At 45.2% G+C, this 15,696-nt stretch overlaps 2 protein-coding genes across 2 annotated transcripts in view; one reads left to right on the forward strand and one right to left on the reverse strand.

Moving 5' to 3' along the window:
* The first annotated feature begins 2,537 nt into the window (after nt 1-2,537).
* On the forward strand, nt 2,538-6,763 carry ndr2 (nodal-related 2). Its single transcript, XM_007899910.2, has 3 exons — nt 2,538-2,829; nt 4,946-5,730; nt 6,609-6,763. The coding sequence occupies exons 1-3, from the start codon at nt 2,538-2,540 to the stop codon at nt 6,759-6,761; spliced, it is 1,230 nt and encodes a 409-aa protein (XP_007898101.1). The 3' UTR covers nt 6,762-6,763.
* Nucleotides 6,764-8,359: 1,596 nt separating this feature from the next.
* LOC103182775 (nuclear-pore anchor-like) overlaps nt 8,360-15,696 on the reverse strand; it is a 168,099-nt gene continuing 160,762 nt past the window's right edge. The window contains exons 129-133 of the mRNA XM_042336810.1: nt 13,261-13,287; nt 10,630-10,656; nt 10,156-10,182; nt 9,523-9,549; nt 8,360-8,990 (exon numbers count right to left, since the gene is read on the reverse strand). Coding sequence (XP_042192744.1) covers nt 8,389-8,990; nt 9,523-9,549; nt 10,156-10,182; nt 10,630-10,656; nt 13,261-13,287 — 710 coding nt within the window. The 3' untranslated portion in view covers nt 8,360-8,388. The remainder of the gene's footprint in view (nt 8,991-9,522; nt 9,550-10,155; nt 10,183-10,629; nt 10,657-13,260; nt 13,288-15,696) is intronic.

Genomic DNA, 15,696 nt, shown 5'->3' on the forward strand with positions numbered 1-15,696 from the left:
CATCTTCTAATATAATAGCCCTGCGTGTGAAAATTATCTCTTTTATTTGAAATAAAAAAGCTTCCTGGTAATATGCAACAAGCTTTCAAAAACGACCCCAGTGCGGTTTCTGGGTTTCCTCGTGGCTTTATCCACAACCTTAAGATAATCTCTTTTTTTTGGTGCCTTTAACAGAGGAGAATGTAGTCACACATTAACTCACCGGGTTCCGCTGCTAGTGTCAGGGTTTGCGTGTAGAAGTTGCGGGTTGTTGATGATCCCGGGAGCTGGGGGTGTGCACAGTGCTTCCCAGTGACTGTGTTCAGCCTGGGTTCTCCTGGTCCAATCACCCCGCATGCGCCCGCACACAGTTTGGAACAAAATCTAGCACAGCAGGTGCTGCAATAAAGACCTGATTGATATGTGCCACCTGCAAAATACACGCAATATAAAGTGCTTTATTTATAAAAATTGTCCCCCTATTCACCAGCATGGAGGGACCCAGGCTATTCAGTGTCTGTGAGTTCACTTGTTTTAAAAGTCTGGCTTGATTATTCCTTCCAGAGGCGTGTTGGGGAGCAACGACAACAGCTTGCATTCATACCGCGCCCTTCATATGGGGCAGCATCTCGGAGCCATGCTCCACATTGTCGGAGGTGCTGCCCTTGGGATGAGACATTAAACCGAGTTCCCTTCTGCTTAAGATGCCAGCCCACTGCTCGAAAAGAGAAGAGAGTTTCTCTTGGTGTCCCGGCCGACAATCCACCATATTATCAATAATATAATTATAATTAATAATAAATTGACTAGATTAAATGATCATTCACTTCATGGCTGTTTGTCAAACCTTGCAGTATTCAAATTAGCTGCCACATTTGCCTGCACACTTTGGAGCAATAATCAGTGAAGCCCTTTGAGACATTATGACATTATATATCAACTGCAAAGATTATTATTTAGAAAGCTGATTCGTTCATATGCTCTTATGTAAAGCATGTTAAGACGTTCCACCTACTAGAAAGTGCAAATTGTTGATGTTGTCTGCTTACCATTGTAAGAGACCATTTGGTGCAAATGTCCAAACTATTTCAAACGTTAACATGCCAACCTGTGTCTTAAAGTCCAAGCTTAGCTGTGGTTTACAAGGTCTTTTGTTCTGCTTGTCCACCCAATAGCACGCCGAGACATTACCCTGTGTGAACAGCGCTTTAATAAATGCAAGTTGTTGATGTATCAAGTATTGCAGTGTTATCTGCCATCCAGTCTACTTCGGGAACCCATAACCATCTGACTCAAGAGGTGAGAGCACAACTAACCCAGCAGACAGGTTGGTATTTAAGACTTCACTAAAACTTTATCAACTTAACTAAAAAGTTACTAACTTTGCTGAAGGACGTTTAAAGGAATTTTAATTCACATCCATTTGGCGGAAAAATTACTGTGTAAATTAAATCTCAGGTTTAATGTAATAATAATCCTTGAAATTTGATTTAGCCTCTTTCAAGTCGTTGATGAGATGTCTCAAAGTGCTTCACAGGAAGTGTAAAGTGTAATGTTTGTGGACTTTGTAGGCCAACTTGGCAGTCAGTTTGAGTGCAGCAATATCTCACAAACAACCATACAATAAATGACAGTGATAATACAATGTGAAACAATTTTTATAAAAATGCTTTAACATGCGGTTGTTGGTATTTTGTTTACAGGGAAGCCAACTTTGCGTTTAAATCCTTACCCGCACTGTTGAATTTAAAGCTTATAAAATACAAGGAGCAGCGAAGAGCATATTTCCTTTGAGTTTTAGTTTGTATTGGTGGCCAATTTTAAGATAATATTAACTTTTTTTTGAGGGGGGTGGGGTGTCCCACTGTCGTATCCCACAATCAGTCCTGGATTGAGAGACCAAATTAATATCATTTTATTATTTTATCAGATCGACGACGTGATAAGACGCTATATCAAATGCAAGGATTATTATCAATTATCATTATTGTTTTTATAAAACTACAAGCTGCCAGGAGGGCACAACATCAGAGGTGCATCGGTGTGTATGTACACCAGGGATTCTCAGAGTGGACTACGGGAAAGATTGCATCTCCATCGATCTTACGTACGATCCGGACCGCGTTCCTTTTAACTGCGCGCAAATTGATTTCAATTCACTTTCAGTTTTTGCTCCTTATTGCTGTCCATCACCCTTTGTCCCCAGTCTCTTATTTCACATTTCCACTATGTTTCCACAAGTTGACTGTGCACACTTGGTACCCCAGTCTGAATAAGGCTTTGCCCCCCACCATTGTTAGTCTTGTGTGTGTTTTTTTTTTGGGGGGGGGGGTGTTGTTGCAAAAAAAAAAAAAAACTATTTCCCTCCATCCTTCTCTCTGTCATCAAATACCCAGCAAATGAATGGGGCTCATTAGCAAAATAATGGGTTTCGATGTGTCTGAGCCAAAGTGTCGGGGATTGCCGTGAGCGGTACCTTTCTTGTGTGTGACCTGACCCTCTCGGGGGTATAAAGACGCACCGGCGTGGATGTGGGGAGGGATGGGAACCAGGACAAGATGCAGCTGCTGTGGGAGATGCCCCTCTTGCTGCTCAGCCTCCCTGTTGTGGCGGTGCGGGGGTACCCTGCCCGGCGACTGCTGGACACCGGGAGCCCCGGCACCGAGAGGGACGTCGTGGCTCTTCTTCTCATCCGGAGACTGGAAGCCCTGAACATCACATTGAACCCACTGCCCTCTTACATGGTCCGTCTGTACCGCACCTACAGCCCCGGGGAGCACAGCCCAGTCTCCCCCCCGGAGCAGCCGCTCCTGCCCGAGGCTGACACCGTCAGGAGTTTGATGGCGAAAAGTAAGGACTTTTTTTTTTTTCTTCTTCATTTTTTCGTGTGTGTTTCTGTTCCCATCCTTCCACCCCTCCCCTCCACCCCCCCACCCCAAAAAAAAATTTTTTTTTTTTTTCTCTCTCTCTCTCCCTTCCCTCCCTCTTCTCTCAACAGAAAAAAAAAGAAAAGACTCACAAAAATGTTATTTACTCTGTTATCGAGAGGAAGGGGAAATAATAATAATCTGTATATAAAAATATATGGGGAAATTATGTATATGTATATATATATCACGTATTCCCTTTTTATGGGAATGCCACTATATGTGTGTGTGTGTGTGTGTGTGTGTGTGTGTGTGTGTATAAGTAAGTATATGTGTGCATATATAATATATATTATTTTTCCATATATATGAGCCTAATTTCGGGACCTTAATGCTCTAGGATTTGATTATATATGTGTGTGTGTATATGTATACTGCATATGGGGAAATAAGGGGGAAATGTTAATTCCATTTTTATATATGAACACACACACACACACATATATATATATATAGGGGAATAAATTGGTTATATATATATATATATATATTGTGGGTATATAAAACCATTCTCTTTACTCGGTGTTTTGATCCAGTCAGGAGCTGTCAGACAGCCAGAAACTGCTGTAATCCACATCGCTTCCCTTTGAATTGCGATTGTCCAGAGGATCAAACGCGTGAAAAGGCTAATTTAGGGACCTTCATTCTCTGGGATCTGATCTGTCTACTTGACCCAATGTGTATTGCAGCATTTGGTTCCCTCCCAGTCTGCTGTCTGCCGGATCTTATTGGATACAGACTTAATAAGATTAAGTCTATATTGTTGCCCTTCTTCGCGTTTTGTCCTCCATCCCTTTGTTTTAATTTCAAACACACAAAAAAAAACCTCCTTCTGAGTTCAGTCCAACCAGAACCTACATCACAGCTCTTTACTGTCTTAAACCGTTTTTAACTAGAAAGAAATCCCAACTTTCAGACACTATGGCCCTATCTTTTACATGGCTCTTGCTCATCTGGTTCCCTTTTAAATGATTAATAATAATAATAATAATAATAATAAATCCTTCTATTTGAAATTGTGCCTGTCACATCAAGAGCAAGTTACAAAGTGGTTCACAGGATATACTGTAATGTTCAGTCTCTATTGATCCAGCCTCAATAATAACTTGTGTAGTTGAGTGGAGTCCCGCGGCGTAAGGACCCAGGTTTGATTTCAGGGCAGGGTGAAACCTTACGCAAGTTTCCTTACTCTACACGTCTCTGTTTACTAGCAGTAACTAAGAACATGGTTGTTAGGCGATTAGTGTATCACTTTCTGGGGATAATTAATCCCTTTAAAAAAACGTGGTCACTCAATCCACAACTGTTTGTAGGACACTGCTGTGCGCAATTGGCTGCCGCGTTTCACACACAAAACACGCAGTCAATCAACTTTACAGGGTATCCTGTGAAGTCCTTTGATATGTCTCAATGATAGGCGCTATATCAAATGCAAGGGTTATATTATTATTGTTGTGTTAATGAATTCCATTGCACACCACAATAACCTGAGTTAAGAAACTGCCTTCGAGTTGCTCCCTTGATACCCCCCCCCACCCTAGCACCCCCCCCCCACAATACTAAGATTGCCCTTTTCCAGTTCATCTCATACAAAGATAATAATTTCCCCCCTATTCCCTATTCATTAGCCCTTCAGAATTTCTGTCAAGTTCCCCCACTCCAGTCAGCTGCTGACTGTGATGTTGTTGTCGGTCAGTGATGCCATCCTTCGGATGAGACATTAAACCGTCTGCCTATTCAGGTTTTGACGTTAAAGATCCCACGGCACTACTTGAGACCCAATCAGTTAGGATGTTTAAACTGAAAATTAGACGTGTCAGAAGATTGTGGGTTCAAGACCCACTTTTTTTTAAGGCAGCTGGATGTCTTAACACACGCGGACACTCGTGCCATGCTTAAGAGTATCCAAACCAAACTTAGAATTCCATGGAAACCCACCTACACAGTCCATCCATTCCCATTGCAAGACTTGGAATCACATCATCTCTAAGCTGTACATTTTTGTGGTCAAATGGCTCCTGTGTGTTACTACTTTTCAGGTTTTCACCACAACGGCAATCGCTGGGTCATCACCTTCGACCTGTCCATGCTGCTGCCAGACGACAACCTTCAATTTGCCGAGCTGCGGATCAGCTTGCCGTCCTTCTCCGAGTCCTGCTCCATGCTAGACATCTACCACCAGTCAGAACGCCGCCCACGCCTCTACCTGGGCTCCTTCCCTCCCGACTCCGTCCTGGAAGATGCCTCCGACTGTGCCGTTTACAACGTCACCAGCATCCTGGGCGGGTGGGTGGGCCGGAAAGCTTCCGGTGTGAACGCCTCCGGTGCCGATTCCCGGCAGCCGGAGAGCCCGGTGTGCAGGCGGAGGCGATCGGACAGCACCGGTGTGGTGAGGGCACTGGAAGAAAGCAAGGCTGCAGCCAACGAGAAAGCATTGCTGGTCGTGTTCTCCAGAAAACCAGAGAGGGGTCATTCCAAGATCTCCTCGCTGCTGAAAGACGCAGAGGAGTCGAAGTACGTGCGGAAGCGACATCTGGACATCCCCTTGGGGAAAGAGCCTTGGCAAAAGCGGACCAGGAAGGTGGCACGGAGACCCAAGAGCGCCCGGGCTATGGGTGGCGACAGAGGTAAACGGCAGTACCGGCACGCTCGACCCACAAACTCCAGCCTGTGCCGCAGGATCAAGTTTGAGATCAAATTCGGTCAGATCGGCTGGGGCTCCTGGGTCATCTTCCCAAAGATCTACAACGCGTTCCGCTGCGAGGGAGAGTGTCCATCCCCATCCGGAGAGGCTGCCAAACCCACCAACCACGCTTACATGCAGGTAGGGTCCCTGCCCTTGCCCTCCCGTACATCAAAACAAATATTGGGTGTGGGGGGGGGGGGGGGGGGGGGGTTGGGAGTGAGAAGTGGGAGGGCTTGTCCTGAAGAAAGAACTTGCACAACCCAAATGTCTCGCAGTGCTTCCCGAGTAAATTCTATCATAATCATCATTGTCCACTTATTTCATGCAGTGTCTCTCAATATCAAGAACATCCCAAAAGAGTTTCCTAAAATTTCTGTATGGCGATTGAATTTGTTGGCAAACATACAAGCCAATTTGCGCGCTTGAAACATCCCACAACAGCAAAAATGATCAATTTGTCTGAGGGACTGTTGGCTAAGTCGTCAGGAAAATCTTTTCTTCTCTTTTCGAATAGTGCCACAGGATCTTTAACACCTACCTGAAAAGGCAGGCATGGTTTTACAGCTCATCTAAAGGACAGGTTGGATTTCCAGGCAGGGTAAGCCTTAGGCAGGTTTCCTTACTCCGCACGCCTGTTTACCTAGCAGTAAGTAGGAACCTGGTTGTTAGTCGATTGGCGGATTGCTTTCCGGGGGTAAAAATCCCTTTAGAATTTTTTTAAAAAATTTGGTCACTCAATCCACGACTGTTTGTGGGACACTATTTTGTGGAAATGGCTGTCACTTTACAGCATATTTTGTGAAATGTTGTGAGACGTCTCAATGACGTGATGAGGCACCATATCAAATGCCGTATCAAGTACAAGGATTATGATCATATTCCATGGCACCTTCAAGAGAGAAAGAGGAGAGAAAGCTGGTGAAAGAGAGAAATAAAACCCAAGATGAAATGTGCAACAAACTCACTTGAAAGCGTTCAGCTCACCTGACCCACTTCTGTTCTTGATTCGGTTTCAGAGCCTGTTGAAGTTCCATCACCCGACTCTGGTGCCATCACCCTGTTGTGCTCCAACCAAAATGAACCCAATGAGCTTGTTGTACATCGAGAAGGGGGCGGTTGTCCTGAGGCACCACGAGAACATGGTGGTACGAGAGTGCGGCTGTCAATGACCGACCAACCGATCGGCACACTTAACAGTGATTCAAAATCACTGTATGAAATTATGTAAAGTTGAAATGATCTGCCCTGTACTGTAAGCACATTTGTAAATAGCTTTTTTTTCTTACCTGAAGCATTTATTAAACAACATCTCGCCCTTCATGCTGTGCGCCCAACTTTGTCTTTCCTTTTGATTCTCTCGAAATTTTACATTTACAAACCAGAGATTAACGTTTCGGCCTTTGGTTTCAATACACTGTATTACACTTGCGTTGCATCACACAAGGAACGCTCAGTGACAGCATTCCTTTAGAGGGGAAAGGATTTTGGTGCTTTGTGTGAATGGTTCACTTGAGTGGAAAAGGGTTTGAGGACACAGAGCTGCAAAACAGCTGGGCATTTTTTTTCAAGTGTCTGACATGCGTGCAAACTCATCACTGTACTTAACAGTCCCCAAAGCAAATGGCCTCCATTTGCATCGTGTGTTGCACATGTTCTCTTCCCCCTGGAGGAACGAACTCTGCTTTGCGTAATCCCAGACACACTCACGCACACAGATGTATGCGCGCACACACACACAGTGTGCTTGACACGAACAAAGGCAGTGAAACAATTTTCCGGTGTGTTAGCGGAGGCTGTTTATTGATGATTAATTGCTTTGCGGTTTGAAACAAATGTCATGTTGTCTTTTCCTCGTACACAGCACGTAACATAACAGCACTGAGTAGGGACATCACTTAGTTACAATAAGCTATTTATCACTAAATCAACTGAGTTCAGGTCTCGAGACGATTAGACGCACTGGGGGAAGTGAGGGAGCGAGTCTGTGAGTGAGCGAGTGAGTGTGAGAGTGAGGGAGTGAGAGACTGAGTGAGTGGGTACATGAATGAGAGTGAGTGTGTGGGTGTGAGTGAGGGATTGAGTGAGTGTGTACATGAATGAGGGAGTGTGCGCATGAGAGTGAGGGATTAAGTGAGTGTGTACGTGAATGAGGGAGTGTGCGCATGAGAGTGAGGGATTGAGTGAGTACGAATGTGCGTGAGTGAGTGTGTGGGAGTGAGTGTGTGCGAGTGAGGGATTGAGTGAGTGTGCACGTGAGTGAGAGTGAGTTTGTGGGAGTGAGCGTGTGCGAGTGAGGGATTGAGTGAGTGTGTACGTGAGTGAGAGGGAGTGAGTGTGTGTGAGAGTGAGTGAGTGAGTGTATACGTGAATGAGTGAGTGAGAGTGTGTGAGTCTTGTATTTTTATTTAAGAAATAGGAAAGGGGGAGGAAGAGGAACAGAGCGAGGGAGGAGTGAGGGGGAGGGAAGCGAATGAGAGAGAGCAAGAAAAGGAGAGTGGAAGGGGCAGGCGAAAGAGGGAACAGAGAAAGTGGTGGAAAGAGGGGAGGAAGGGAAAGAGCGAGAGAGGGTGGTAGAGAGACAAAGAGAGGGGGAGAGAAGAGGAAGAAGGGAGAGAGGGGAGATGGAGAGCAAGAGAGGATGAAGAGAGAAAGAAGGGTGGAGAGAAATGGAGGGAGGGGGAGATAAATGGAGAAGAAGGGAAGGACAGAGAGAGCTCGACAACAGAAAGAGAGGGAAGGAAAGAGAGAAGTGGAGAGAGGGAAAGGAGAGAGAGTGCAACAGAGCTGGAGAGAGAGCTAGACGATGGAGATAGTGGCGTTGGAAGCTGTGCCCACCCACAGCCTGAACAGAGGGTAGACGGGGCCAGTGAAGTGGGGGGTCAGGGAGGCCATGGGGGCTGCAGACATGTCGCTGGGATTATAGAAGTGAAGTGTCCCAGACTCGGAGTCCAGCGCGATGCCCAGACGGGTGGCATGGTGGAGGAGGAGATTGCTGGTGCCTAGCGAGCGCGGTTGCCCATTCCAACCTCCGACCAGCTTGTGCCTCGCCTCATCCTCCATTTCCCTACCCTCTGCCTCCATCAGATTCCACAGCATCACAGCCCAGTAGCCCTCCTCTTTCCCGGCTCGGCCGAATTTCGTCAGCGCCAGGGGGCGCTTTGCCACCCCCACCGTCCACACCGTGCCTTCGTTTACCCACACCTCCCAGCGATGTCTGCCATGCCCGAGGGGTTCTGTGCCCCACACGCTCCAGGTCCCGTGTCCCTGCACTCTCCCTCCTCCCTTTCTCCCTCCTTCCTCCCTGCTCGCTCGTACGCCCGCTGCCCAGGCTGCAAAAGAGCCGTCCACAGACACCAGGAAACGGGGGTCAGAGCTCTCTCCGTCCAGCTTCACCAAGGCTGCGAGAGCAAAAATCGATCAATCAATAATCAATCGATAATTGATCAATAATTATTTAATCAGCCAGTCAATCAGTCAGTCAGCCAAGCAATCAACAACTAATAAATAATCAATTAATTGATTATCAATCAATAGATTACCAATTAACCAGTTGCCAGTCCTTCCCTCCCTCCCTCCCTCCCTCCATCCATCCATCAATCTCAATCAATCAACCAACCAACCAAGCAATCAATCGTCAGTCAATCAACAATTAATAATCACTGAATGAACAATCATTCAATAATTAACCAGTCAGTCAGTCAATCAATTAATAAACAGACAATTAATTGATTGTCAATTAATCAATTGATCAATTAATCAATCAACGAATCAAGAATTAATCAGCAATCCATCAGTAATCGACTGATCAATCAATTGATAATCAACAATACATTAATCGATGGCAGATCAACAATTGATTACAAGAGATCTTAAACAGTCACCTGAATCAACGATAACAGCAACAAGTAATTATAATAATGATATAATTACCTTTTTTCACATTCAGCATATTCCACCCTGAAAGCGATCAAATGTCACATCAAAAACAATTATCACACAAACTGTACACAACACCGAGACCTGTTTACTGATGTGTAGTGACTATACGTTTTGATTTGCGCACAGCGACATCTCCGAAAACAGTCATAAAGCGAGTGAGCAATTTTATCTGGGGGATTGTACGCCAGGACACCGGGAGAGAGAGAGAAACTCTTCTCTTTTCCCAACAGTGCCACGGGAGATCGTAACGTCCGCCCTGAACAGGGCACAGACAGGGAGGAAGAGAGTGAGTAAGGTTTGATGTCTCATCAGAAGGACGGCGTCTCCGACACTGTGGCACTCTCCGTCCCTCCACCCAGTACTGACTCAAGAGGCGAGAGCGCGAGCAACTGAGACACGCACGCTCACACACACACTCTCTCACACACATACATACACACTCACATTCACACGCAATCTCACTCTCACACACACACACGTGTGCATACACAGACACACTCACACACATACATTCACACACACACATACACAGACTCACTCTCACACACACACTCACTCTCTCACACACACACACACAGACGATAATGCGAGGAACTTATATACTAAGTCACATAAATCTTCTACCTATAGGGATGCCTGCAAGTTTTGACCCTGGAAAACAAAAATCTAATTTGTTGACGATCGCGAAGATCAATACATCACATTCCATACGAATCGTTGCAATATTAATCATAAATAATCAGAATCCTGTAGCTCAGTGGTTAGAGCACTCGCCACGCAAGCGATGATCACGGTGACGGCTTTCTGCGTGTGTACGCGTGTCAGGCTGATCACAAAATAAATCAACGAATCATCTGACATGCCTCACCATTGCTTCTTTTGAGTTCTGGAAATGATCATGAATCTGAATTAATAGCATCAACAGTGGTCCACTTCACGTGGCCAATTTTAACAAGCCTCAAAGCGCTTCGCGGGAAGCGAGCAAGCGATTTTATCTGGGGGACTGTCGGCCATGATACTGGGAGAGAGAGACACAGAGACAGACACACGCACACAGACACACATACCCACAGACACGCACACACACACATTGAATACCTTTCTCTGCTTGAACCAACTTAGATTCTGTTGAATATAAACACAATTCAGATTTAAGCTTGCAATAATAACAAGGGTTCATAAGAGGAACAGTTAGAGGAAGGAGGTAGCAAAAGTTTATAAACCTGTGATTTGCAGTTTCTCACTGAGATATCTCATCTCTGCCAAAGAGAATTTATTTCAAGTTCATTATTTACCCCACGCAAAATCTCGACCCGCTTTAATGTTCTCACTACATGTTTCACGCAAGCCTGATTGGCTTTCAATGTAACAACAAAAATACATTTGTAAAGCGCCTTTCACGTCGAGAGGATGTCCCAAGGAGCTGAACAGTCAGGGATCTGGACCTGAGTGTGGGGGTGGGGGGACGGGGGGGGAATCAGGGTTGGGATGAGAGAAGGCAGAGAGAGGAGGGCGGCTGAAGGCACAGTCGAAAAGGTTTAAAATAACCATTTAAATGGAGTCCTGTAGCGCAGTGGTTGGAGCACTCGCCTCGCAAGCGAGAGGACCTGGGTTCGATTCCCGGGCAGGTCAGGGCAAAACGTTGGGCAAGTTTCCTTACTCCACATGCACGTCTCTGTTTACCTAGCGGTAAGTAGGAACCCGGTTGTTAGTCGATTGGCGGATGGATCGCTTTTCCGGAGGTAATAATCCCTCCCAAAAAATAATTTAAAGATCATAAGGATTTGGTCACGCAATCCATGACTGTTTGTGGGACGCTGCTGTGCGCAATTGGCTGCCGCATTTCGCCCACAAAATATACAATCAATTCACTTGACAGTATATTCTGTGAAGCGCTTTGAGACTTCTCGAAGACGTGATAAGGCGCTATATCAAATGCAAGGATCATTTTTATACATACTATATATCATCCCATTCAAATCTCTCTCCCCCTTATGCTTGTCCACTTCCCTTTTAACAATTATAATCCTGGTGTTTGATGTAGCGGTTTATCATGTGTTCGAGATGTCTCAAAGCACTTCACAGGTTACACCGTAAAGTGAATTGACTGTATATTTTGTGGACGAAACGAGGCAGCCAATTGCGCACAGCAACGTCCCACAAACAGCCGTGAAGCGAGCGAGCGATTTTATCTGGGGGATTGTCAGTCAGGTCACCAACTGTGTCGCGGGAGATCTTTAAAATCTACCTCTGTCTTTCTCAGCAAAGGCTTCCTCTATTTTGCAACAAGAACAGATTAATTTCTTTGACATATAACATTCTCATGATAATAAGCCTCATTTCAAAGCGCTTTGTGGTATTTTTCACCGTGAAGTGTAGTGACTGTGCGATTGGTTTTGCGCACAGCGACACAGTCCCTGTGAACAGTCGTGAAGCGAGCGAGCGATTTTATCAGGGGGGGTTGTCGGCCAGGACACCGGGAGAGAGAGAGGGAAACTTTCTTCTCTTTTCCCGACAGGGTCATGGGAGATCTTTAATGTCCGCCCTGAACAGGGCACAGACGAGGAGGGAGTGAGCGAGGTGTAATGTCTTGGATGACTGAAAGTGCAATAACTTTTTGCAGACAGACTTTGAACCAGGTGAGAGAGGGAGGCTTGAGAGAGCGAGTGTGTGTGTGTATATGGGCAAGAGAGACTGAGAGTGTGTGTGGGTGAGAGTGAGTCTGTGCATGAGTGTATGTAGGCGTGAGTGTGTGCTTGAGATAATATGTATGTGTGTGTGTGTGTGAGTCTATTTAACGTCTCATCTGAAGGATGGCGTCATCTCTCTCACCCCAGCACTGAGCTAGAGCGTTGTCTTACAGTGTACGGGTTCCGTGTCCACATGTGTGTGTGTGTGTGTGTGTGTGTGCGCGTGTAGGGGGGGGGAGGGGGGTGCTCATTCCCACAACCTTCTGACTCGGAGGCGAGAGCGCGAGTGAAACTCTCTGTCTCTTACCCGTATTCTGTACATTTTCCATGCAGATTCTAAGTTCTGAGTTCACCCCAAAAAAAGAGAGATTCGTCAACATGCCAAGTTGTGTACAATTTTGACTGATGTCAGTTAACACAGGCGGGGACCCTAGTATTCCAGGGCACTGCTGATGCCAGCACAGCCCAGCCTGGCTCATCGGCAGGATCTGGAAGGGCAGACCAGTCACTGGGGGCAGGGAGTCATCCCACTCAGCTCTTGTTAACCATACAAGCCAAAGCCCTAACTAACAAGTAGGATAATCCTTGCTGGAAAAGCAACAGGATACACAGTAAAAAGTGTAACGACTATGTGTTTTGTGGGCGAAACACGGCAGCCAGTTGCCACAGCGGTGTCTCACAAACAGTCGTGGACTGAGTGACCAAATTATTATTTATTTATTTTTATTTTGAAGAGATTTTACCCCCAGAAAAGCGATCTGCCAATCGACTAACAACCGGGTTCTTACTTACTGCTAGGTAAACAGAGGCGTGTGTGTGTGTGCGTGTGGAGTAAGGAAACTTGCCTAAGGTTTCGCCCTGAACCATCCAGGAATCGAACCCAGGTCCCCTTGTTTGTGAGGCGAGCGCTCAAGCAACTGAGCTTTGGGACGTCCTCCCAACGTGAAAGGCGCTCTATAAATGTAATTTTGTTGTTGCTGTTGAGCTACAGTACTCCATATATCACATTATAAAATCTGATTACAAAAATTGATGATACCTGCTGTCTTTAAGGCTAATTCTTTCTCTGTAAACAAATCAAAAGGTTGAAGATAAACTTCATGGAAATAAAAATTAATCCATAATAACAATCCTTGTGCTTCAAAGCGCTTCACAGGATTGTTTCAACGTGAAGTGTAGTGACTGTACGTTTTGTTCATCACGTCTAGGCTCGACTAAGCCAACTTCCTGCTTGTCGGTCTCCCCAACTCTTCCCTCCACAAACTGCAGATCATCCAGAACTCTGCAGCCCATGTCCTCTCACACCAGGCTCCATGACCCCATGATCCCCACCCTCCCCGGCTCCACCGGCTCTCCATCCCCCAGAGGATACAGTTCAAAATCGCGGTCCTCACCTTCAAAGCACTCCAAGGCCTTGCTCATCCCTCTGTGACTGGCTAACCCCCTACCAACGTCTCAAGACCGTGCCTTCAGCCCCCCACCCTTCCTGCCCTTCGCCCCCTCCTGATTCCAACCCCTAGCTCGGGTCCAAATCCCTGACTGTCCAGCGCCTTGGGCTGTACTCTCGACGTGAAAGGCGATGTGTATATGCCATTTGTTGTTTGTCGTTGGGTGAGTGAAACTCACCACTCCGTTTAACTTCTGAGAACATTGCTGCAGCATTAATAACAGTTGAAAAATGATCATATAATAATAGTAGTAATTCTTGCATTTGCTATAGCGCCTTATCATATCTTCGAAACATCTCAAAGAGCTTCACAGGATACACCGTAAAGTGAATTGACTGTAAATTTTGTGGGCGAAAGGCGGCAGCAAATTGTTATTAAAAAATAGCCATAACGCCTTTATCGACCGCCCAGAACAGGGCACAGATGAGGAGGGAGGGTGTGAGTGAGATTTAACATCTCATCCGACGGACGGCGTCTCCGACAATGAGGCGCTTTCTCTCTCTCTCTCTCTCTCTCTCCCTCCCCCCAGCTTTGCTCTGGAGCGTCATCTTAAACTATATGACTTTTGAGTCCCTGATGTATGCGCGTGTGTGAGAGCGGGGGCTCGAACCCACAAACTTCTAACTCGGAAGCGAGAGAGCGAGAGAGCGGGCACCTGAGCCAGGCTCTGACATCAATATAATAATAATAATAATCCCAGCGCATTCTGATATCATTTGATAATTGTTTGTTCACCTTTTTCTTTCATAATCTGTGGAACCTCTTCAGCTAATATAATAATAATAATAATAATCATCATCCTTGGGTTTGATATCCGCCAATTTGACTAACAACCAGGTTGCTCCTTATTGCTTGGTAAACAGGGGCACGTGTGTGTGTGTGTGTGTGTGTGTGTGTGTGGAGTAAGGAAATTTGCCCAACATTTTGCACTGACCCGCCCGGGAATCAAACCCAAGTCCTCTCGCTTGCGAGGCGAGTGCTCCAACCACTGAGCTACAGGACTCCACTCCAATATGAAAAGGATTTTTCACCGTGAAGTGTAGTGACTGTGCGTTTTGCGCCCAGCGACGTGCCCGGCAAAGAGCTGTGAAGCGAGTGAGCGATTTTATCTGGGGGATTGTCAGCCAGGACACCGGGGGAGAGAGAAAGAGAGAGAGAGAAACTCCCTTCTCATTTCCCAACAGATCTTTATGTTACTTAATGCTGTTCAACAAATTGTATGTAACTCGGTAAATTACTTCTGCTTTTTTTTTCTCAATCCAGCAATTATACTTTAGCACTTACCACTGATTTTATCCCTTTCGTCAAGTTCTGTAGATATAATTAGTAACAATACTATTTATTACTAACTTTAATAATGCCGATTGATACTTTTAATAAATATGATTAATATATTGGAATCCAATCATAATAATGATTTATAATTTCACCTTTTTCTTTCTGATCCAGTGCTTTCTCTGTGTTTTTAAAATAATAAATGTCATGATTTAAAAAAAAGGTTAACATGCTATTTGTCTAGACAATTTGAAACTTTTTAACTCAAGTTTTTATCCAAAATGAAGTTTGATTATTTTTCTAACCTGTTTCTTTTAACTTTAATGTGACATTTTTCAATTCTGATAATAAACAACATCAACAAAGTGTAAAAGGTTTCGATAAATCACAGGAAAATAGATTAAGAAGAAAACGGACCTTGATTTGTTTCAAATAGTAATTTCTCTGCAGAAAGAGAAAGAAAGAAATAACAATAAAAATAATCCTTGCAGTCGACCCAACACCTTATCATCTCCTCTCACCTGACGTGATAAGGCGGTGTGTCAAATGTGAAGTAGCTCAGTAGTTAGAGAACTCGCCAGACACACGAGAGGACCTGGGTTCGATTCCCGGGCAGGGTGAAATGTTGGGCACTTTTCCTTACTCAACACACCTCTGTTTACCTAGCAGTAAGTAGGAACCCAGTTGTTAGTCAATTGGCGGATCACTTCTCTGGGGCTAATAACAATCCCTCAAAAAAATAACAATAATAA

The sequence above is a fragment of the Callorhinchus milii genome, unplaced genomic scaffold, assembly GCF_018977255.1.
Source record: "Callorhinchus milii isolate IMCB2004 unplaced genomic scaffold, IMCB_Cmil_1.0 Scaffold7, whole genome shotgun sequence".
NCBI classification, from domain to species: domain Eukaryota; kingdom Metazoa; phylum Chordata; class Chondrichthyes; order Chimaeriformes; family Callorhinchidae; genus Callorhinchus; species Callorhinchus milii.